Raw genomic sequence first — 24,821 nt, 5'->3', positions numbered from 1 at the left:
CCCCCCTCCCCTCCCATAGTATTCTTCCCCCCTCCCCTCCCATAGTATTTCCCCCCCTCCCCTCCCATAGTATTCCCCCCCCTCCCTCCCATAGTATTTCCCCCCCCCTCCCATAGTATTTCCCCCCCCTCCCCTCCCATAGTGTACTTTCCTCCCCCTCCCCTCCCATAGTGTACTTCCCCCCCTCCCCTCCCATAGTGTACTTTCCTCCCCCTCCCCTCCCATAGTGTACTTTCCTCCCCTCCCATAGTGTGCTTTCCTCCCCCTCCACTCCCATAGTGTACTTTCCTCCCCCTCCCCTCCCATAGTGTACTTTCCTCCCCTCCCATAGTGTGCTTTCCTCCCCCTCCCCTCCCATAGTGTACTTTCCTCCCCCTCCCATAGTGTACTTTCCTCCCCCTCCCCTCCCCTCCCATAGTGTACTTTCCTCCCCTTCCCCTCCCATAGTGTACTTTCCTCCCCCTCCCCTCCCATAGTGTACTTTCCTCCCCCTCCCCTCCCCTCCCATAGTGTACTTCCCCCTCCCCTCCCATAGTGTTCTTTCCTCCCCCTCCCCTCCCCTCCCCTCCCATAGTGTACTTTCCTCCCCTCCCATAATTATTTACCTGTCCTGAAGCATGGGCCGGCTTCACAGCGCGCACCGCGGTACAGGAACTTTAATTTCAGGTTCCGGTTTCCGGCGGGACTGAAAGGAAGTGTGCACACTATTGTGCACACTTCCTTTCAGTCCCGCCGGAAACCAGAACCTGAAATTAAAGTTCCTGTACCGCGGTGCGCGCTGTGACGCCGGCCCAGGCTTCAGGACAGGTAAGTAATTATGGGATATCGGCGTATAACACGCACCCACGATTTTTCCCCTATTTTCAGGGGAAAAAAGTGCGTGTTATACGCCGATAAATACGGTAATTTGCAATTCTATACCTCCTCTTAGAACTTTCACATGATCACTGGCATTATCCCAGTGCTTTCCACTAATTTCTTCCAAATAATGCGATTTCTGCACACAGTCGCCTGTTCCTGACCCTATAGTGTTCCTTTAAATCTAACTGTGTTGTTTGTCCTTTCAAAATGAAAATTGACAGACATGAACACAAGGCAGACATGTATTTCCTCAAACTGGCGTGTTTGGACATGTTTTTTCAGTATTCAAGGCTACTGGCATATGCCTGCCACACATTGGTCAGCGACTCCAAACTGTTTCAAATATAAGTGCCTATATAGTCAATTTCTGTTGCCATAAGGATATCCTAAAACTTTATCATTGTGTACTTTTCCCTTATTTTTAGATTGCAAGAATTTAACATTTATTAGCTTGGATTTCTCTAGATGTCTGGTCCATATACCTGTATAGGTTCTACATTTGCAGCTAGTGTAAGCACAGACATACAAGATATAGCATTAAACAACAAATTAAAGCTTAATTGCAAAGTTCGGTCATTTGGACACTAGGAAAACCTTTGCATAGTCTTTATTTGCTCTTCCTTTAAACCCTTTCCTCCAATGATTAATATACTTGTGTTATAATGATACTCTGGTGACAAACACAAAATTAAAGGGACACTATAGTCACCAGAACAACTACAGCTGATTGAATTTGTTCTGGTGAGTAGAATCATTACCTTCAAGCTTTTTGCTGTAAACACTGTCTTTTCAGAGAAAATGCAGTGTTTACATTACAGCCAAGTGATAACTTCACTGGCCACTCCTCAGATGGCTGTTAGAGATCCTTCCTGGGTCATGGCTGCCTACAACTCATCCAAACATTCAGTGTCTCCACCCTCTGCATGCAGACACTGAACTTTCCTCATATAGATTCATTGATCCAATTCATCTCTATGAGGAGATGCTGATTGGCCAGGGCTGTGTTTGAATTGTGCTGACTCTGCCTCTGATCTGCCTCTTTGTCAGTCTCAGCCAATCCTATGGGGAAACACTGTGATTGGATAAGGCTACCACTTCTGCGGATGTTTTTCTGAGACAAACAGCCTGCAGAGTTACAGTTTCAGGCTTGAATACAGTAAGATTTTGCTATATTTATGGAGGCATGAGGGGCCCAGGGGGGCTAGATGGTGGTTTTAACACTATCGGGTCAGGAATACATGTTTGTGTTCCTGACCCTATAGTGATCCTTTAATCCATTTGATGTGTTTTGACCTCAATAATTTGCTGTATTATTTGCATACTTAAATTGTTGTAGTTTTACTTTCTACCCCCCCAAAAAAATATCTAGCAGAATGTGGAACTACAAACTTAGCCAAACAACTCTATTCAAAAAACACTACCTAATCTAAATTGTAATAGATATGATAAGTCTATTTTAAATGATAAGTCAGTAAACAAAAGAAACTCACATAATAAAACCAATAAGAAGAGTGCAAACCCAAGCAAATATAATATGTAAATAATGTATAAGACTTGTGATCACTGTAAACTAATCACTAAGATACGCTCTTTGTTCTTGGTTTAGGTGAGGAATGGATAAGTGTGAACAAAGAACCCAGTGTCTCCACTCGCTACAAAATTACAGACCTGACTACCGGTGAAAAGATACTGCCTCGTGTTACAGCAAGTAGCAAAGCTGGAGTGAGTCCCCCTGTCCAGTTGGAAAACTTTGTTCAGATTCGTGAAATTGTTGGTGAGATACTTTTACATTTTTTAAATTCTAATTTTTATTGCAGACATCTACTGTACAGAATCGTACCTTCACATTGAGAAACTAAAACAGACAAATAATGGCATTACAACTAATTTTTGTAGTATACGAGATTGAAAAAAACACGGAGAACAAGTCTCTTTATAGTGGTAAAAGTGTGAAAAGTTGATAGTTTTCCAGTAAAGTGAAGAAAAGGCACTCTTGATACCAGACACCTTCTGACATAAAATATTTTAAAGATATACATCGTAGCAACGTTTTTTCAATTTAAATTGGACATCTCAAGTGTCCCACATCTAAGGGAACATTTGGAATATGAGTACACCAAACCTAGTCTGTCCTTCCATAATCCAAAATCAGGGTGTTAGTGGAATGGTAGGTGGGAACCCAAGGGGCAGTAGTTCGCTAAGACAAGGCAATCCAGGGAATGTAGTCAGACATTCCAAAAACGTACAAAATCCAGGCAGCAATGGTTCATGAATGATAAGCCAGGCCAAGTTCAGATACCTTGTAACAGATATATAATATAGAACCAAGTGTTCACAAGCCAGTGCAGAGGACATCTGAGTTTTCATAACTCAGTTATACTGAGTTTAAATGGAGTGCCCTCATAGCCAGGCCCCACTGTGTCCCACCGCAGCCCTCTACCTCATTGGTGTATGTGTGGGGGATTGTGGTTGCTATGGGAACAAATGGGCTGGAATCCCATTGTAGTTCATCCGCCAAGTATTTGATGGTTCTCAAAAAAAAGGCCAAATCATTTGCTGATGTACAGTAGGTAATAACTGGCACAATACTGCTAAAACACTTGTCAATCCTAATGCTAGGATTTTTTTTCTCAAATGGACTTATCAAGCAATCTCAAAGCTGTTGAATGTTGATCAACACTCCCAGTGTGGAGCCTATAGCTTAAAGGACCACTATAGTGCTAGGAAAACATACTCGTTTTACTGGCACTATAGTGCCCTGAGGGTGCCCCCACCCTCAGGGACCCCCACCCACCGGGCACTGGGGAGAGGAAAGGGGTTAAAACTTACCTTTCTCCAGCACCGGGCGGGGAGCTCTTCTCCTCCGATCATCCTCCTCTCCTCCCATTCGGCTGAATGCGCACGCGCGGCAAGAGCTGCGCGCGCATTCAGCCGGTCTCATGGGAAAGCATTATCAATGCTTTCCTATGGACGCTTGCGTGCTCTCACTGTGATTTTCACAGTGAGAATCACGCAAGCGCCTCTAGCGGCTGTCAATGAGACAGCCACTAGAGGCTTTGAGGGCTGGAATAACCCATTTATAAACATAGCAGTTTCTCTGAAACTGCTATGTTTATAAAAAAAATGGGTTAACCCCAGCTGGACCTGGCACCCAGACCACTTCATTAAGCTGAAGTGGTCTGGGTGCCTAGAGTGGTCCTTTAAAGTTTTGAAGTATGTATTTGGATTCTGGTTTCTTATGCGTAGAGCATTATGAACCTGACCTCACCTGTCAGCAACTACACTCTGCAGATATACAGTACCTCGCAAAAGTGAGTACACCCCTCACATTTTTGTAAATATATTATTATATATTTTTATGGGACACTCTGCTACAATGTAAAGTAGTAAGTGTACAGCCTGTATAACAGTGTAAATGTGCTGTCCCCTCAAAATAACTCAACACACAGCCATTAATGTCTAAACCGTTGGCAACAAAAGTGAGTACACCCCTAAGTAGAAATGTCCAAATTGGGCCCAAAGTGTCAATATTTTGCATGGCCACCATTATTTTCCAGCACTGCCTTAACCCTCATGGCATGGTGTTCACCAGAGATTCACAGGTTGCCACTGGAGTCATCTTCCACTCCTCCATAATGACATCACTGAGCTGGTGGATGTTAGAGTCCTTGCGCTCCCCCACCTTCCATTTGAGGATGCTCCACAGATGTTCAATAGAGTTTAGGTCTGGAGACATGCTTGGCCAGTCCATCACTTTTACCTCCAGCTTCTTTAGCAAGGCAGGGGTCGTCTTCGAGGTGTGTTTGGGGTCATTATCATGTTGGAATACTGCCCTGCGGCCCAGTCTCCGAAGGGAGGGAATCATGCTGTGCTTCAGTACATGTTGGCATTCATGGTTCCGTCAATGAACTGTAGCTCCCCAGTGCCGGCAGCACTCATGCAGGCCCATACCATGACACTCCCACCATCATGCTTGACTGTAGGCAAGAAACACTTGTCTTTGTACTTCTCACCTGGCTGCCGCCACACACGCTTGACACCATCTGAACCAAATAAGTTTATCTTGGTCTCATCAGACCACAGGACATGGTTCCAGTAATCCATGTCCTTAGTCTGCTTGTCTTCAGCCAACTGTTTGCGGGCTTTCTTGTGCATCATCTTTAGAAGAGGCTTCCTTCTGGGACGACAGCCATGCAGACCAATTTGATGCAGTGCGCGGTGTATGGTCTGAGCACTGACAGGCTGACCTCCCATCTCTTCCACCTCTGTAACAATGCTGGCAGCACTCATACGTCTATTTCACAAAGACAACTGAGCACGTGCACTCAACTTCTTTGGTCGACCATGGCAAGGCCTGTTCTGAGTGGAACCTGTCCTGTGAAACCGCTGTATAATCTTGTTCACCATGCTGTAGTTGAGTTTCACGGTCTTGGCAATCTTCTTGTAGCCTAGCCCATCTTTATGTAGAGCAACAATTCTTTTTTTCAGATCCTCAGCGAGTTCTTTGCCATGAGGTACCATGTTGAACTTCCAGTGACCAGTATGAGAGAGGGGTAGAGAGATAACACCAAATTTAACACACCTGCTCCCCATTCACACCCGAGACCTTGTAATCCTAACGAGTCAGATGACACCGGGGAGCAGGTGTGTTGCCAACGGTTTAGACCATAATGACTGTTTGTTGAGTTATTGTGAGGGAGCAGCAAATTTACACTGTTATACAGGCTATACACTTACTACTTTGTAGCAGAGTGTCATTTCTTAAGTGTTGTTACATGAAAAGATATAATAAAATATTTCCAAAAATGTGAGGGGGCACTTACTTTTCTGAGATACTGTATATATCAACCCATCTCCATGTACATATACAAAACTACCTGCAGTGACCATGGTGACATGTTATGAATATGCCACTGCACATCAGTAGATCACCAAAAATCTAGGCAGCTTCTAGGGCCTGTTGCAATGTGTAGGCGTGGAGATTTGGTTCCAATGGATCCTTCATTAATCTGGTGCTGAATATGGAATCATCATTATGTGTGTAAGGCCAGCTCATTGGGTTTATGGTTCTATAACATTTGTGTAACAAAAACACTAATCATAAAATGGTCTGCTTGGAGGGTTTTTGCATTGGCAGCACTAAAGAAAGAGCAAACTTTGGTTCCAGCTGTGAGATGTGAATCCCTGCAATAAATAAATTATATATATATATATATATATATATATATATATATATATATATATATATATATATATGTGTGTGTGTGTGCTTAATGCTTAATTCCTCTGTAAGAAAATGTAATAAACCAAACTTTCCATTATCATAAATTGACTAGTGTGTACAGATATAAATGGTACAGTAATTGGAGAATGACTAAATCCACAGATGATGTCTTCAATTCATAATGGACTTTTTAGAAGTATAAAGATCAATCCCACATGGACAGGAAGCAGGGCTACTTCGGGACATTTTAGATGATTACATGAACTACTGAAGCATTTAACTGAAATTGATCAAAATATATTACTGATATGCTAATTTCTAAACATATTTACTTTGTTGTAAAGGTACATTATTGTAGATGTGATTGCTGTAAAGCTCATATATTTGACTGTGATAAAAAATTGTTTGTATTTCTTGTCATTAATTATGGTGATAATACATATATAATTTTTTATTACTGTATAATTTAATGAAGTAATTGAGATTAAAATTTTTCTTGTTTTTTGTTGTTATTTTTTTTGCTTTTTAAAATAGGCTTCTCTTTATAGAGGTGTAGATTAACGAGAAAACATTACATTTGTATTCATAATACAGTTCAGGAAATATTCTCCTGTGTAAAAGAACTTTAGTTGTGAAATGTTTGCGTTCTACATTCTATATTCATGCTGTGTATGGGTCGTTAAACAAAGAGATATGGAGAGTTGAGAACAGGCTGGTAAAATAGAAGTTAAAATACTAGAGTGAGATAAAACTGTCAAAGGATTTGGAGATAATTTTTTCTAACATTTTTCTGGCATTTTAGACATTAGTTTCTCAGTTACAGCCTCCGCTTAGTGAATAAATCCCCATGTGTAAGATGAAAGAATGTCAGAAGAACTACTTTGTCCCATGCTTTTTGGAGTGGTTGTGTTGTGAACAATGAACATATTTCTATGTATAAGATAATGGCACTTTGCTATTTGAAGTGGTTGTACTGTGAAGTTGCCAAGTTAGGATGTGGAATGACAGGAGCTCAATAGGTCAAGGCATGCATTTAGTGTATCTAATGCAATGACATATCAGAAGAAGTGGAATGTTGGCTTACCGACTCACATGCGTAAAGGTTAATTGGGTTCAGTTTCAAAATAGTTAAGCTGGAAAAATTGTCAATCTTGGATATTTGCAATTCCCAGGTCTTTTCTCCAAAATTATTTAACACTGTAGCATCTCCCTATGCATTTGAGGAAACCAGAGTGGAGATGGACTGATTTACAGCTGCCCTCTAGACCTAATAAACTCCCTAGTCAGAAATGCACCATAAGTATGTCCTTACACGACTCCTTTCCTGTTGCCTCAAGTGTCTCATATAACCAATAACCATAGGGAGTAAGTAAGAGAGACATTATTACAGAGACATTATAACAGGAATCTATTAAAGAAGAAACGGATACATGTATTCCCCGAGGATAAAGGAGACTATTATTGCTAAGGTTTCACATTTTTGCCACATGTAGAATGTTTATGGTTTAGTCATTTTGTTCAATTTAGTTTCTAATTGTCTACTATGTACTTTTATAAACATATGTGAATATATTTTATTGAAGACAGGTATTATATAATAGATAACACATATAAAATAAACCATAATGGAGAACAAATGTAGGTATTAACTTCATATAGTTTCTTTTTTTTTTATCTTCATTAAGGAGCATGGAGTAAAACAAGCAAGGCAGTACAGCAAATTGTACAATTTTGTCAAATTCATACTCAAAAACCACATGATCCTACATTTTTCTATTCATCTGTCAGTGTGTGTCCAAGTAATAGTGTGTATGCCATTGTTTGTCAGTGTATATGAGAGTGTGTGTCTGTCAGTGAGTGTGCGTCTGTCAGTGAGTGAGCATCTGTCAGTCAAAGTGCGGCCTTGACAGATGCTCACTCGGTTACAGGCATGTACACACACACACACTCAGTTAAAGGCAGTCACACATACAGGCACAGGCACACACAATGGCACAGCTACAGCGACACACACAATTAGAGTCACACACAGACAGTCACACATACACAGACAGTCACGCAGACAGACAGTCACACACACACACACACACACACACAGACAGACAGACAGACATTTACACACGGACAGACACACAGGCAGGCAGACAGTCACACACACACACAGGCAGTCACACACACAGACAGGCAGTCACCCAGACAGTCACACACACAGGCAGGCAGACAGTCACACACACACACACACACACACACACACAGGCAGTTACACACACACAGGCAGGCAGTCACACAGACAGTCACACAGACAGACAGACAGTCACACACACACACACACACACACAGGCAGACAGTCACACACACAGGCAGGCACACAGACAGACAGTCACACACACAGACAGACAGTCACACACACACGCACACAGGCAGGCCGACAGTCACACACACACACAGGCAGTCACATACAGGCAGGCAGTCACACAGACAGACAGTCACACAGACAGACAGTCACACACACACACACAGAGACAGGCAGTCACACACACAGGCAGGCAGTCACACAGACAGACACACACACACGCAGGCAGCCAGTCACACAGACAGACAGTCACACAGACAGACAGTCACACACACACAGGCAGACAGTGACACACACAGGCAGGCACACAGACAGGCAGTCACACACACACACTAACCTCTTTCCAGTGGATGCAGTTGGCTGAGGGGGAAGCAGGGACTCCTTCCCTCTTCCTGTGCAGCAGGGGCTTCGGGAGGTATTTGCCTCGCCTCCGCCCCATGATAAGCCCCGCCCCCGCCGCTCGGTAAGCCCCGCCCCCTCTGCCGCGATTTTTTTTTTTAATAGACCCAGGTGGAGAATAATTAATCCTCCACCCTGATACCTGTTTTAGCTCCCCTGCACTCAGGCCATGTGCGAGCTGTGTCGGCCACAAGGTGCCCCTTGCTCCATGGCGCCCTGTGCAGCCGCACAGCTCGCACACCTTGAAGGCCGGCCCTGGTGGGCAGGAGCAACCCATCTGAGAGGACATCTTGTCAAAGGTGCCATCTGATGTCATGTGCAGGCCTCCATCTCCTAGACCTAGCTATCAACTCCTTTTGGGAACAAATTTGGGCTACAGTTGTGAGCCAGCCACTCCTGGTGAGAAGATAAGGTAATGGTAATGGCAGTGATAAGTATTTAAGCTGTTTTAAGAAGTTACAACAGCAGAGAGTTTGTATATTTAGAGTGAGAGTGTGGTGTAATAGCAATGTCTCTAATGTGAACAGAGGTGGAGAGTCAACATTCAGAACTTCCCTGCAAAAAAGGTACTGTCAAGGGCCAACACCACCAGATTTGAGAGCACATGCCAGGGTGCAAGCTACAAATAAGGCAATAAGAATCACTATATAGGAAAAGGTATTTCAGTACTGATCAAGTTTTATACCAGTATGTCAGTAGCTTGTAAGACATATTGATAACGTATGGTGCATAAATGTGTAAGTGAGTATATATTTTGTCCTACTGTTCATCAAACAATGAGATATTTAGTTCCTCCTCCTGTTTGGCTTGGAACAGAAAGGAATGAAAGGAGAAGGAAGAGGTAAGAAAAAGGAGAGCATGTATTTTAGAGATGCCTTGAGAGAAATTGCCAGGAAAATAGGAGAAAGATTCAGAGGGTGATACTGAAAGTCATCTGAGCGGCATGAAAACAGCTCATGGATAGCAAGGCTTAGGTAAAACTAATGGAAGTGAAGAAGTGCTGAGGCTACAAGTTCATCATCAAATACTCACAGTGGATTAAGTCTGCCTGAGAAGTAACATATTGCAAAACTGAGAATAGGTGGGATTTTTGTAAGACCAAGCCTCTGATAGGTGAGAGGTTCTGAGTGTGCTGGGAGAGCCAAACGAGAAAGCAAAACTAAAGGGCTAGATCTAAAACGTGGGGAACATTGACATCTTTTCCAACAAGCTATAGATGGAGAAATTGTAATGTGCGGCATGTAGAACCTATCAACAAGTTAGGTAGGATCCATAGCAGGCTGCCAGGGGACCGGAAACCCAAAGTTGTTCCAAGGTCACCTATGGTTTATGAGAGGGAATCTGCTCTACTTTACAAGATACAGGAGGAGGGAGTGTTACGCTACTAGGGGTGATTTGGATTGGAACTCAACTGCAGCTTGTAATCTCCCTAATTACAATAGTGAAGAAATGGAGAATCCTTAAGTATCAATACTGTAGCTTTAAGAAGAGAGAGAATCACTGGTAGTTTTAATAAGTGTTAAACTTAAATGAATTGCATTTAGGCAATAATCCAATAAGAAGAAGTGCAAGTAATCTACAACACAAAGTTCATTATTAAGTATTTCTTCAGAGATGCATTAAGTAACATTAGTTCATGAGAATAATCTTCAATAGGAACAATAATCAAGTAGCTAAGGATATTTGCAAAGCAAGAACAGTTCATAGTGAATAAGCATGATGGCAGTTGTCCTTCATGAGATTAGTAACTTGAAGCACTGAATGTAATTGCAAAGCAAGAAACAGTTCATAGTGAATACGCATGATGGGAGTTGTCCTTCATGAGATTAGTAACTTTTAGCAATGAAGATTTGAGTAAGCAAGCATTAGTTCATTAATAAATGATATTGCAGACAAATAGCTGAAAGATATACTTAAGGTTAATATGGCTAGTCCTCCAATAGTTCAGAGATATGGTCCACTTGCAAAGTATCCGTTCTCCAGTAATCCTTTATGGCATGCAGCATTCCTTGCATTTGCTCAAAGGCTGGAACGGCTTGTCTGAGCTTGTGGAGAGGTAAGTCTGGTGGAAGTAGCTCCCAGTAGCTGAGCCTGTGGAGCCTGCGGTCTCGCGGAGGCAGCTCATACGTTAGCTCACACAATCAATCACCAAGCACCCTCTCTCTGGCCCAGTCTCCCTAAATACCGTCAGAGCTGTGTCAGAGGGGGGCGGGGTCCAGCTACTCACCGCTGAGTGCCAAACCCGGAAGTGTTACTCCATGACAGGGAGGCTCAATATTAATTGTACATATAGGGCACTCCTATTCCCCCACTAATTTTATGTCTAATAAGAGTAGAATAACATAACCAAGGAAGCCTAGTGCCCCATTTGTTTTTATAAAGAGCCTGGTGCATGGAAGAAAAATACATATACACAAGATCTGTAATAGGGTTAAGAAACAGGGAGGATATTGACTTAAAAACACTGATGCTACCTGTTCATGTCACAACACGAAATTTCAGAATTATGGTAAGTAGAGTACCTCAGGGTTCTGTTCTGGGTCCGCTTCTGTTTAACATATTTATAATTGATCATGAAATAGGCATTAAAAGACATGTTTTAGTGTTTGCAGACAGGGCCGGACTGGGAAAGAAATTCGTCTCGGGCATTTTTGGATCACAGCGGCCCACTGAGAAGGGGGCGGGCCAGCTAGGGGGGTCTTTTGTCATCGCCAATGACAAGCATGCCCCCTCTCAAAGTGAGCGTGCTGGTTCAATGCTCTTCGAGGGCAGTCCATGCACTGAGCCTTGATGAAGAGCTCTCCCATGAGAAAAAGGCCCTGTATTTGTTCTGCACAGCGCAAGCTTGCGCTGTGTTTGCTTGTGACTTGTCTCTGGTGTCTCTATATGTGGGATACCAGAGGACAAAAGGGCCAGGAAAGAGTATTGTGCATGTAGACTGAGAGAGTATGTGTGTATAGGGGATTTAGCGAGTGTGTGCATAGGAGCTGTAGTGCATATGCTTATAGAGGATTTAGTGTGTGTGATATAGTGTATGGGATGTAAAGTGTGTGTTTAGGGAATGTAATTTGTGTTTGCTTACAGGGTATCTAGTGTATGCATAGGGGATTCATAATGTGTATGCCACGAATATAGTGTGTGTATTAGATCTAGTGTGTGTGTTGAGGACCCAGAGTCTGTAAAAGAGATTTAGTGTGTGTGTATAGTGGATCCAGAGTTGTATAAGGGATCTAGTGCTTGTGTCTAGAATGTAATGCTTGATGGGTGCAGTGTGTGTGTGAGGGGTGAGGGGTGGCAGTGTGTGTGTGTGTGTTTGTGTGAAGACTTCAGTGTGTGTGAGAAAGGTGTAGTGTGTATGTGTATGTGTGAAAAGTGCAGTGTGTGTGTGTGTGAACGGTGCAGTGTGTGTGTGTGTGTGAAGGGTGCAGTGTGTGAGAAGTGCAGTGCGTGTGTGAGGGGTGCAGTGTGTGTATGTGAGGGGTGCAGTATGGCAGTGTGTGTGTGAGGGGTACAGTGTGTGTGTGTGTGTGTGTGTGTGTGAAGTTAGTGTGTGCGGTGTTCAGTAAGGGGGGGGGGAGATTGACGTAATACATAAATATATATTTTATTTCTTTTTTATTAAAAAAAATCTATACTTTATTTTCCCCCTCCCTTCTTACTTTTGCCTCGGAGGGGGGACATGGGGGTTAATCCTTGAATCCCTGGTGGTCGTAGTGGTGAGGTGAACTCCTGGGGAGACCCTGTGATTTCCCCTGTCTGCCTCGGCCCATGGCCATCTCAGCCCACAAGCATTTGCCCAGTCCGGGCCTCCTTGCAGATTAAAAAAATCACTAAAGTGATCCAAGGACATAAAGTCAGAGGAGCACAGCAAAAGTCCTCTGGGTATGCAAACACATATACAATAGATTAAAAACACATTTTATTATTATAGAACATAAGTAGCACAGAAAAAATAATTATTAACCTAAATAAGTCCCAACACGTCAAAATTGTTGAGGCCTGTAGCCAAAATGGGTTCACAGGTGTTAGATGGTTGCTAAATAATGAGCAATAATACAGTCTAGTGAATGGTTACAGCTAGCTCTAAACCGCAATCACTATGTCTCCTATTAAATAAACAGCAGTATCCTTACTTGGTAGGTGACAAACCAAGCCTGCAAAGCACCCATAGATACACTAAAGTAAACTTAAGAATAGTAATGCATACTTAGTGAAGAGCACAAAACAATCCAGATAATTGACTGAATGTAAAAAGATATATATTTTATCTTCACCTAATGCGTAGCTGCAAAGTTCTATAGGTAATAAAAGCATACAAGCCACCTATAGGTTTACTGGGGTTAATATAGAGAGCTAATTATAGTGCTATGTAGTGATCTTATAGTAGTCATAGATTCTAACTGACTGTCGCTCCACACTTCCTAATAGAAATATCAACAACCCTTAATAATTAGCCTATAAGAGAACCCTAAAGTTTCCTCAACTTCAATAGCCATTCCTATAGCCATTCCTATAAATATGCTACAACGAATCTCCTAGTCATCACTCAAAACCCAGTGTAAACAAAAAATAGTGCCGTGAAATTTTAAAATAAAAAAAAGAACCATAAAGCCTAACGCACGTTTCGAAGCTGCTAAAGCGCCTTGTCAAAGGCAATAACCAGGTGTACTGACCTGTACAGCTATTTGTACGGCAAGGTTTACTACCGTGAACGCCCACTGCACCTGATTGGTCCACGGTAGTGCACCTTACCATACAAATAGCTGTGCAGGTCAGTACACCTGGTTATTGCCTTTGACAAGGTGCTTTAGCAGCGTCAAAACGTGCGTTAGGCTTTACACCCTAAATGGTAGTGTATTAGGGATAACAACACATGAGAAGGATTTTGGAACTGTTATAGACAGTAAACTAGGCAACAATATGCAATGTCAACAGGTCAGGTCTACAGCTGCTAAGGTCAGTAAGGTATTGTCATGTATAAGTAGTAGTATTATCTGGATGAGAATATCATTATGCCACTTTATAAATCAATGTTAAGACAACACCTTGAATATCCTGTGCAACTGTAGTAAAGAAGGATATTATGGCACTAAAAGTGCAGAGGCAGGCTACCAAATTGATAAAAGGAATGGCGCATTTTAGTAATGAAGAAAGGTTAACAAATTTACCTCTCTTTAGTTTGGAAAAGCTGTGCCTCAGAGGTAATATGATAGCATTATACAAATATATTAGGGGCCAATACAAAACATTGTCTAGAAATCTGTTCATAAACAGGACTATACATAGGACACAAGGTCACACACAACAGTTTGTGTGTGTGTGTATTCAGCAGTGTTTGTATTTAGCAGCCTGTGTGTATTCAGCAGCCTGTGTGTGTGTATTCAGCAGCCTGTGTGTACTTATTCAGCAGTCTGTCTGTATGTTTTGTGTGTGTGTGTGTGTGTGTGTACTCAGCGGACTGTGTGCATGCACTCAATGGACTGTGTGCATGTACTCAGTGGACTGTGTGCATGTATTCAGTGCACTGTGTGTATGTATTCTGCAGACTGTCTGTGTATATTTAGCAGTCTGTGTGTTTATTCAGCAGTCAGTGTGTGTATTTAGCAGTCTGTGTGTGTATTCAGCAGTCAGTGTGTGTATTTAGCAGTCTGTGTGTGTATTTAGCAGTCTGTGTGTGTATTCAGCAGTCGGTGTGTGAATGTGTTCAGCAGTCTGTGACTGTATTCAGCAGTCTGTGTGTATGTATTGCATTTGTTGGAGATACTAATAAATATAAGCTGAATGTTATCTATTTATATCATTATTTAACATTTGTATCATTGAACTCTCTGTTGTTGTGTTCTTCTTTTAAAACAAAAGTTGATAATTAGTTTGGACAATTGTACAAGTTGTTTTTTATAAACTTAAACCTCAGTATTCAGGTTTAATTGCTGTGTTGGCACTTTGAGGAAAGTTGGCATGTATTGCGGTTTGGGCACTCAGGCTCAAAAAGGTTCGCCATCACTGCCCTAAGTGATAATACAATACCTGCCTCTATGTCATTACCCAAAAATATTCTTGGTTTTATTCTTCTTTTACTATTTCCTCTTATATAGGACTGCACATTTTCCAGAACTTGGGCAGAGAATTAATAGCCGAATAGGCCATATATTCCATTTGACATATATTATTTTTAGTAAACCTTGCATTGAAGGAACTACAGTGCTCTTACAGTTTTTAGCAATAAAGGTCTTAACAGTCTTAACAGTCAAAAAGAAAAAGGATATCAATCTTTTGGTTTGTAAGGGAATTGTTGTCGGGTAGTTATTTAACAGTGCTACCTCTACGAAAAAGGAAATGCAGACCTGAAGGTTTGATTCAATAAGATCACATATTTTCCTCCACACCTGAAAATTGTTTGGCAATCGCCCCATATATGGGACAGTGAGCCTACCTTAACTCAAGTCCCGAAAGAACTTCGCTCCCGATCCATTCCATGCACGTGTTGTCCTTGCACATCATCGGATTCGGCCTCTCCTCGCCTGCAATGTGAAGAAGGTAATTATGTCACTTATGACAGGTCCCACTTTTGTCACAGAATTGAGATGTAGCAGTCTAAAACAGAGGTGCAACTAGCCCCTGGAATGCAACTAGCCCCTGGCACAAAAGTAAATATATCTCTGGAATATCTCTGTGTTTGTGTTAGCTTAATAAAGGCTCCTGTGGGAGCTTAAATGTATGGTTTTCCAATAAATTCTGCTTTCATACCACCTGTAATTGCCCTGTCCAACTTTCTTGCTGATTATCGTTTAAATCTTAAAGTGCTGCAGAATTAGTTGGCTTTATATAAATGATGATGATAAGGCATGTTCTGATTTTTCTCCACAGAAAAGCATACAAACAAACAAACAAACAAACAAACAAACACATGTCATTACATATCCTTTCTAAAATGGCAGACCCAATTTAGTCTTATCTCCCCCATGCAAATTGATCAAGTGCACATGTAAATTGTACTGGCTTTTCATATTTCTTTGGTGTCATGGATATAGATGAAACCAAAGGGGAAAATATCTCTATAAGTCCCAATGAATAAGTAAGTTGGTCACTGTGTAGGCAATAACACTGAGTCAGAAGAATGAACATGCTGGAAATTGTATAGAAATCAAATAACTATTTATATTTTTTAATTGAAAATGAAACAAGCAATAATTGTCTAATATCATCTTGTATTTTATTATTGCCATTTAGATCGTCCAAAAATTCGTCTTCCAAGATACCTGCGCCAAGTATTTATTAAGCATGTTGGAGACACAGTGAATCTTGTGATTCCATTTCAGGTAATGAGTTTAAGCAATGTAATTCCAAAAATGGTTTATACTGATATAATTTTATTTGCTCCTGGAATGTTTCTTGTAAAAATATTTTAGTCACATTACTTAAAAGAACACTATAGTCACCTAGACCAGTTAATTTAATTGAAGTGGTCTGGGTACAGTATCCCTGTCCATTTAACCCTGCAATGTAAATGTTTTAGGTTTTGAGAAACTATTATTATTATTATTATTATTATTATTGCCATTTATATAGCGCCAACAGATTCTGTAGCGCTTTACAATATTTTGAGAGGGGGGGATGCAACAATAAATAAGACAATTACAAGAAAACTTACAGGAATAATAGGTTGAAGAGGACCCTGCTCAAATGAGCTTACAGTCTATAGGAGGTGGGGTATTAGAAACATTAGGATAGGAAATATCAAGTAGGAGTGAAGCAGAGCTGGAGGAGAGAGCAAAGCACTATCCCATAGGAGAGCAAGAGACAGGTATGTAAGGGAGAGATTACTCTGGGAGGCCATACGCTTTCCTGAAGAGATGGGATTTAAGGCCCTTCTTAAATGATTGAAGACTAGGGGAGAGTCTGATGGCAGTAGGCAAGTTATTCCATAGGAGAGGAGCCGCCCGTGAGAAGTCCTGCAAGCGTGAGTTGGCCGTACGGGTGCGAGCAGCGGTCAGGAGGTGGTCGCGGGCAGAGCGGAGGGTACGAGGAGGGGCATACCTCTGGATCAGTAAAGAGATATAAGAGGGGTTGGAATTGTTCAGTGCTTTAAATGTATGGGTTAGCACTTTGAATTGACTCCTATAGGATACAGGGAGCCAATGTAAGGACTGGCAGAGGGGCGAGGTGTGAGAGGACCGACTGGATAGGAAAATCAGTCTAGCTGCAGCATTCATTACAGACTGTAGCGGGGCAGTACGGCTTTTGGGGAGACCAATCAGGAGAGGGTTACAGTAATCCATGCGGGAAATTACTAGAGCATGGACAAGCTCCTTGGTAGCATCTTGCGTAAGAAAGGGGCGGATGCGGGCTATGTTTTTGAGTTAGAACCTACAGGACTTGGCAACAAACTGGATGTGAGACTCAAAGGTGAGACCAGAGTCAAATATGATGCCAAGACAGCGCGCTTGTAGGGATGGACTTATGTGGATATCACTGACTTGAAGGGAGAGTGAGAGTGTAATGACAACATTAAGTTTAACATTGAGTCGCGTGATGCAAAAGACCTATAGGAAAGCATTTATTCATCAGTTTTTTACAAGAAAGTATAAATGTGCACATGGCCTCTATGAGGAGCATTGGATTAACCCCTTAAGGACAGCGGACGTATGAGGTACGTCCGACAAAAACGGTCCTTAAGGATCTTCCAGCGCTTAAATTTACCGCGGACGTATGAGGTACGTCCGCGGTAAATTTAAGCGCTGGAAGGGTATAATACGATGCTTCGATATCAAGGAATCATAGAATACTGACAGGCAGTCAGTCCCCCTGCTGGTGAAAAAGTTAAAATATATATATATATATATATATATATATAAAAAGTTAATAAATGAACAAAAATATATATATACATATATTATATATATAGTATGTATATATATCTTATATATAACATCATACTAAGTGTATTTTTTGTATTCATATATACATATATTACTATAAAAATACACTTAGAGTAAAATTATATATATATGTGTAATTTTATTCTAACTGTATTTTGATATTAATATACATATTAATATGTATATTAATATACATATTTATATCAAAATACACTTGAAATTATATGAAATTATATATATATATATATATATATATATATCCCCTTAACAACAAAAAAAAGGTCGTTAAGGACCGCAGGCTTACCTAGTACGTCCGCGGCAAATAGGAGCCCTGGACTTACCTGGACTGGTGATCTGTGGCGATCACGGTCTAGGGGAACTGCCGGAGACCCCAGCAGTCCCCCTGCAGCAAATCCCGCCACCCCACGCCATGATCACATCGCCACAATAGGACTCTAGGAGCTGCCAGCAGGGGCCCAGGCTGCTAAAAAGTAAAAAAATAAATAATTAAATAAATATATTATACATATAAAGGTGGTCCTCATTTAGCGACCTACCTGTTTATGACGGCTCGCACTTACGGCCAGGCGTATGTGGGAGTCGTCGTGGGGATATTATACATATATAGGAAATAAAAGTGTGTGTGTGTATATAGGTGTGTGTATACATATATAATATACACACACATGTTATACACACACAAATATATAATATAAATTGAAAAAAAAAAATTTATAAAAAAACTAATAAAAATGCTAACTTTGGCCAGCGTTTGTGACTAAGTGGCTACTACTAAAGACTGGACATACCCCATTTCGAATACCCTGGGTTGTCTACATTTGAAAATGGTATGCCATGATGGGGTTATTTCACATTCCTGGGCTACCATATGGTCTCAAAAGGCAACACCGACCCAGCAAACCAATCTGACAAACTGAATCGGGCAAGTCCTCTATTGACCCTGTAGCTTTCCAAAACACTATAACACCTGTACATGGGGGGTATTGTTATACCCGGGAGACTTTGCTGAACACAAATATGAGTGTTTAAAACAGTAAAACGTATCACAATGATGAAATCACCAGTAAAAGTGCAGTTTTGTGTAAAAAATAGCAAAAAACAAATATTATATAACTTTGGCCAGCGTTTGTGACTTAGTGGGTACTACAAAAGACTGGACATATCCCATTTTGAATACCGTGGGTTGTTTACAAATGGTTTGCCATGATGGGGTTCATTTTTATTCCTAGGCTGCACTACGTTCTCAAAGGCAACATAGGCCCAGCAAACCAATCTGGCAAATGTCAATGTGCAAACATGGAAAAGGGGAAAGCCCTACATTTTACCCCTGTAAGTTTGCAAAAACCTATAAAACCTGTACATTGGGGGCATTGTTGTACTCAGGAGATGTTGCTGAACACATATTGGGGTGTTCTTTGTCAGTAACACATAACAGGAACTGAGAATCCATGCCTAAAGTACAATGTGAGAGACAAATAACACAAAAAAATGACTACCCAAAAGCTTGACAAAGAATGGTGGTAGAATTAGTGCATGGAAAGTGTTAAAATACCACCATTTGAAATACCCTAGGGTGTCTACTTTTCAAAAATATATGGTTTGATGGGGGTAAATGACATTGGCCGGCTTCAAAAAAAATCCCAAATAGGACATGGGTGCATGATGACCAGCTGTGAAAATTCCAAGTTGGAAAACTGGAATGCGCATCCTCCAAATAAGGTCTTTTAGACCCCAGAGAACCTGACACACCTATACATGGGTGGTATCACTGTACTCAGAAGATGTTGCTGAACACATATTGGGGTGTTCTTTGGCAGTAACCCTTAAAGTTCTCTGTACATGTATTCTTAAATTGCTATGTGTGTCAAAAAAATCACCAATTATTTTTTTAAATTTGTCATAGATTGGTGGTAAATTGGTTGCATGAAAAGAGTCAAAATACCCCAAGTTTAATACCTTAGGTTGTCTTCTTTTTAAAAAAATATATACATGTGAAGGGTTATTCAGGGATTACTGACAGTGAGTGTGTGTGTGTCTATCTGTGTGTGAGTGTTTCTTGATGTATGTGTGAGTGTGTCTGTGTGTGAGTGTTTTTTTTATATATTTATGTATGAGTGTGTGTATTGATGTATGTATCTGTGTGTGAAGATGTGTATCTAGAAGATATTAAGGAGTGGAGGGGTTGGGCCTTGGTCTGCCAATTAACCCCCTTCCCCAATATACAACTAACATTTCCCTTTCAATTAACCAGCCTTCCACATTTCACATCCCAACCTTATACTGTCCATACCATGTCACTGAAACCAATAACAAAACGCTCATATGCACTGTGTCAAATATATGTATCCAAAGCAGTAAATCATGGCAGCAATTGATTGGAAAATAGCAGCTAAATTACTTTTTAGTTTTAGTTTATATAACACTGGTTTTATTTTATTGGTTTTCTAGGGAAAACCAAGACCACAGGCAATTTGGACTAAAGATGGACAACCATTGGATCCCAAGCATGCTAGTGTCAGAACTAGTGACAGTGACACAATTCTCTTCATCAGAAAATCTGAGAGGAAGGATTCTGGAATATATGAATTGACCATAAAAATCGACACTTTGGAAGACAAAGCCAAAATCGAAATAAAAATTGCTGGTAAATATTTCTGGTGTTTTTTTCCCATTCTATTAAAGGAAGAGTCAGCATTTTATAAATGAATGTAAAACATCTCCCTGTCGCTACTTATATTATAAAAATTGGGGTGAACGACAGTGTCTGTTTAGGAATTGCCTCATGGTTATCGATAATATGTCTAACATCCCCATGTATTGTCTATAACGCTTTAACCTCAACAAAGAAGAGAATGTAAAAAAAAACAGAAAAACTTCTCCCTGTCAGACAGCTGGGATATGCTTCTTCCTGCCAGTTTAGCTCCATGAAGCTTTCAAATGCATTAATCAAACAGAGAAACACATTTACCTTATAGTTTCCAGTTAAACTGTATAATTGTACATACATATTTATTTTCAATTCAATAAATTTATCAGCTAAATGTCTAGCTAGAAATAAAATGGATTAAATAACAAACAAGAAATTGGCGTCATATACACTAACACTTGCATTTCACAGTTAGTATAATGCAAACTATATTTATTTTTCATTTTACTGACTTTTTTTTCTTCTAAGAACGACCTGGTCCTCCAAAGAGCATTAAATTGCTAGACGTATGGGGATTTAATGCAGCACTTGAATGGACTCCACCAGTTGATGATGGTAATGCGGAGGTAACAGGTTATACTGTTCAGAAAGCAGATAAGAAGACCGGGGTAAGTATTGGAAGTCCATTCTTGTTTATTAGTTAATGAAGTGAAACAGAGGTAGATCCCATTATTTGCTCTCATATTTTACATTTTCATTTTACGTGCTGATGAATGATGTTTTTCAATTAAAGTTTTCCTGTCATGGTACCGTATATAAGTCATTCTGCTGCAAAGCCTGGGGACAGCTTGCAGGTGGTCGGGGACCTTCTTCATGGTCCTCCTCCTCTCTACAGAGCAGAGGTCCAAACTTCAGCTGCTGTGACTTCGCCCCTTATATGACACAGCGCGTGTGTACCTATGTCATGACGCTGATTACATCACAGCTTACCAAATTGAAAAAATTCTAACTTTTTGGAGGAGTGGCTATTGAGTTTGTGCCAGACAATAAATTGTTTGCTAGGGCTCAGGTCCTTGCCCTCTTGTGGTTCTGTTTTTGTTCCCAATGGCACGTTATATACGTCTCATTGTATTTCTGGTTTTGATCTTAGCTATAACTGACTATTGTCCTATCTATACTTCTTGATTAGGCTATTATAACTCACTAGTCAGATTTCTGGTTTTCCTGACTCTGGCTTGTCACTGACTGTTCTCTATCTTTTTGTATGTTAAGCCTGGCCACTCTAAGGTCCGGTATACGTTTATACTTGATTAATTATTTACACACTACGTGTTGGGTCTCGCAGTATTCCTGACAGGTCCAAGGGAGTCCACAAGAATATATATATAATAAGTAATGGATCTTTTTGCTCTTATTGGTAAGCTTAGTTTTTGGTTTTCCCCTTAGGAATGGTTTACTGTTCATGAACATCACCACCAAACTAACTGTACTATATCTGACTTGATAATTGGTAATTCCTATTATTTCCGCGTGTTCTCTGAAAACCTGTGTGGATTAAGTGAGAAAGCTGCTGTGACTAAAGATTTTGCCGTCATTAAGAAACAAGGTCAGTTACTTATTTTTAAATTAAATTAATAAAAGGTTTACATATTAAAATGTGCGTTTTTGCTAGTTCATAGTTTATTTGAAGTGATTATCACATTTTAAGCATAAATAAGTTGGACATTTTCTCCAAGTTAACTTTAAAGGACATGCATAACTTTGAGACAACTATCTAATTCAAAAGTTTTAGCTTGAATGATATAGTTGCCTCAATCTGCATGTTGAAAAAAGCAATTACATTTGTTTTGTTTTTTATATTTACCTACTTCTTCTTTCTTATGCTTTCCACACCCACTCCAGGGTTGACACTGATCTAACCAATCCGTGTCCTATCCCTAGGAATGCTGGAAAAGTGCATGGGGCATGCCTGAAAGATTTGTGCAGTTGAAAGATTTATTGTAACCTCCTGACAGAGGGAGAAGAGAGGTAGTCTGATCTGTGTGTTCATGCAGTGTTGGGTCTCTCTCTCATGCTGCTGCACAATGATGCCCTGATTTTGTCATTAGTGGACTGGTATGAAATTGAAATGGGTGGGTAAAAGGAAAATGAGTGACTAAAGAAACTCCCCTAAATGGCAATCTTCTAAAGTTTATAGTAAGTTTCTAAACATGTTTTACATACTTTTTTTTAAAAACAAATAGCTTGCTTCATTTTGTTTAACTATTTGTTTAACAGTTTGTTTGCTGGTTTAAAAAATAATTATTTAGTGATATTTAATTTAATATTCAGTTTATAGTAAACTCTATCCTTTACAACACCATGCTTGATCATTTTAATAAGTTAAAATAAAAACAGATATTCACTGTGTTAGACGAGTTTACTTGTAACATTAAACCACAAATTGAAATTCAAAAACTCTATGTGTATTTTATTTACAGGATCTACTTACACCCCCCCAGAATATAAAGAACGGGAATTTACCGAAGCCCCCAAATTTACTCAAGCTCTTAATGATAGAACAACCACCCATGGATACAGTACTAAACTATACTGTTGTGTGCGTGGCAGTCCTAAGGTAAGAAATTGAATTGCATTATTGATACAATATCCATGGGGGCTGCTTTTTCAATTTGTGAGACGACTTTGCCCTGTTTCTCTTTTTTTCTGCATTATTGGTACAATCCTTGCTATTTCAAGGGCCATGTAGCAAAATTCACATTTAGAATACTCAATAAAGCGGAGTTAAAAGTTTATTTTTCGAGCTCCCAACTATCAAACTTTAACCCCTTAAGGACACATGACATGTGTGACATGTCATGATTCCCTTTTATTTCAGAAGTTTGGTCCTTAAGGGGTTAAGTGAGACCGTCCCTATTTTAGGTAATGTCCTGCCATCCCGATTTAGTTCTCTGGTGTCCCCCACCAGGGCCCCGAGAGCCACCTGCATCTTGATCCTACATATCCCAATGCAGGTGTATAGTTCCTATAAAACAACTAACCCACTGATGAATATTAATCATTGTACCAACATATCCAAAAAATATGCAAAATAGAAAAATTAAAGAGGACCGCACATACAGAAAATCTGCTGACACTCCGACCCAATTGATGATGTCCAAAATTGGATAAAACAATTCTTGCTAAAGTGGAATGAAAACGTATGCTTAAGCAATAGCATATTATAAGTACCACTTCAAGGGGTATCAAAAATGTAAAAAACTGTTCGACCCTTTACTGTGGGATGCTACAAGAGAACTCATAGAATGTGACGGCAGATAGGGACCATTCGCCCCATCTAGTCTGCCCAATTTAAGACTATGTCCTCTTGTTGTGGTCCTTTACTGTGTTGATTTCCTTTATGTATTTAAATGCTTCCATCATATCCCCCCCTGTCTCGACTCCTTGCAATATAACGACTGCATCGCACTATATTTGTAATGGTGTGTAGTGTGCTTTTCTGTGACATGAACTATAGTGAGCTGTAGTGGATATTGTTAATATAGTGCCCCTATAATGGAAAAATAACACATGAATGGGTTTAAAAATGGATGAGTCAGCTATGCAAAGAATGTACATTCACTGTATAATTAGATTTGTAGTACCATTTTTAATTTTACAATTTCTTCTTTTACTTTCTGTTATCATTTACACCATAAATCCCAAAGGTAACATGCATTTATGCCTTTTTCTAATACATTATCACATTAAAGTTAAGTGTGCATATCTAGCAAGCTTGATGTTGTAAAACATGTTTTTTTTCCCAGCCAAAAATTGTGTGGATGAAAAATCAAATGATAATTGGAGAAGACCCTAAATATAGAAGTCTTGTTAACCACGGAGTCTGTACACTTGAAATCCGCAAGCCTGGGGCTTTTGATGGTGGTGTGTACACCTGCAAAGCCATTAATTCTCTAGGAGAAGCAGCTGTAGACTGCAGACTTGATATTAGAGGTAAACTTCATGCTATTGTTTTCAAAAATATAATACCTGACAGTATAACTAGCCCACTTGAATTTAGAATATATAACAATTATAATTTAAAGGAAAACATAAAAAAAAAGGATTTGTTATTTACACAGGAAAAAACACAAGCATAAATATTTTAGCAAATACAATTTTAGAAACATACAAACCAGTTGCTTAAAAGATGTTGGGCTATAGAACATGTTTTTGCTAACTTAAATGGGCACTCAATTAGTTTTAAAGGCTGCATTTGTGTGCAGTTGTATTACATTCAGGTTATTTTGCAGCTGATTTCTATTTATCTAATTCAAGTGCCCTGTATATAGCATTTTTTTTTACTGTATTTAAAGGGATATTATAGTCACCAGAAACACTACAGCTTAATGTCCCTGCAGGCTTTTAAATTTAAAAACTGCCCTTTCTGAGATAAAG

The 24,821-nt window shown here is 40.1% G+C and overlaps 2 protein-coding genes across 2 annotated transcripts in view; one reads left to right on the top strand and one right to left on the bottom strand.

The window, feature by feature from the left end:
• LOC134609172 (acidic mammalian chitinase-like) overlaps positions 1-15,374 on the bottom strand; it is a 136,066-nt gene extending 120,692 nt beyond the window's left edge. Inside the window, exon 1 of the mRNA XM_063452685.1 lies at positions 15,271-15,374. Coding sequence (XP_063308755.1) covers positions 15,271-15,338 — 68 coding nt within the window. The 5' untranslated portion in view covers positions 15,339-15,374. The remainder of the gene's footprint in view (positions 1-15,270) is intronic.
• IGFN1 (immunoglobulin like and fibronectin type III domain containing 1) overlaps positions 1-24,821 on the top strand; it is a 94,913-nt gene that overhangs the window by 51,718 nt on the left and 18,374 nt on the right. The window contains exons 3-9 of the mRNA XM_063452660.1: positions 2,468-2,635; positions 16,068-16,156; positions 20,186-20,381; positions 20,913-21,052; positions 21,831-21,990; positions 22,865-23,001; positions 24,191-24,377. Coding sequence (XP_063308730.1) covers positions 2,468-2,635; positions 16,068-16,156; positions 20,186-20,381; positions 20,913-21,052; positions 21,831-21,990; positions 22,865-23,001; positions 24,191-24,377 — 1,077 coding nt within the window. The remainder of the gene's footprint in view (positions 1-2,467; positions 2,636-16,067; positions 16,157-20,185; positions 20,382-20,912; positions 21,053-21,830; positions 21,991-22,864; positions 23,002-24,190; positions 24,378-24,821) is intronic.

The sequence above is a fragment of the Pelobates fuscus genome, chromosome 1, assembly GCF_036172605.1.
Source record: "Pelobates fuscus isolate aPelFus1 chromosome 1, aPelFus1.pri, whole genome shotgun sequence".
Lineage (NCBI taxonomy): Eukaryota > Metazoa > Chordata > Amphibia > Anura > Pelobatidae > Pelobates > Pelobates fuscus.
This window is presented reverse-complemented; position numbering and strand designations above follow the sequence as displayed.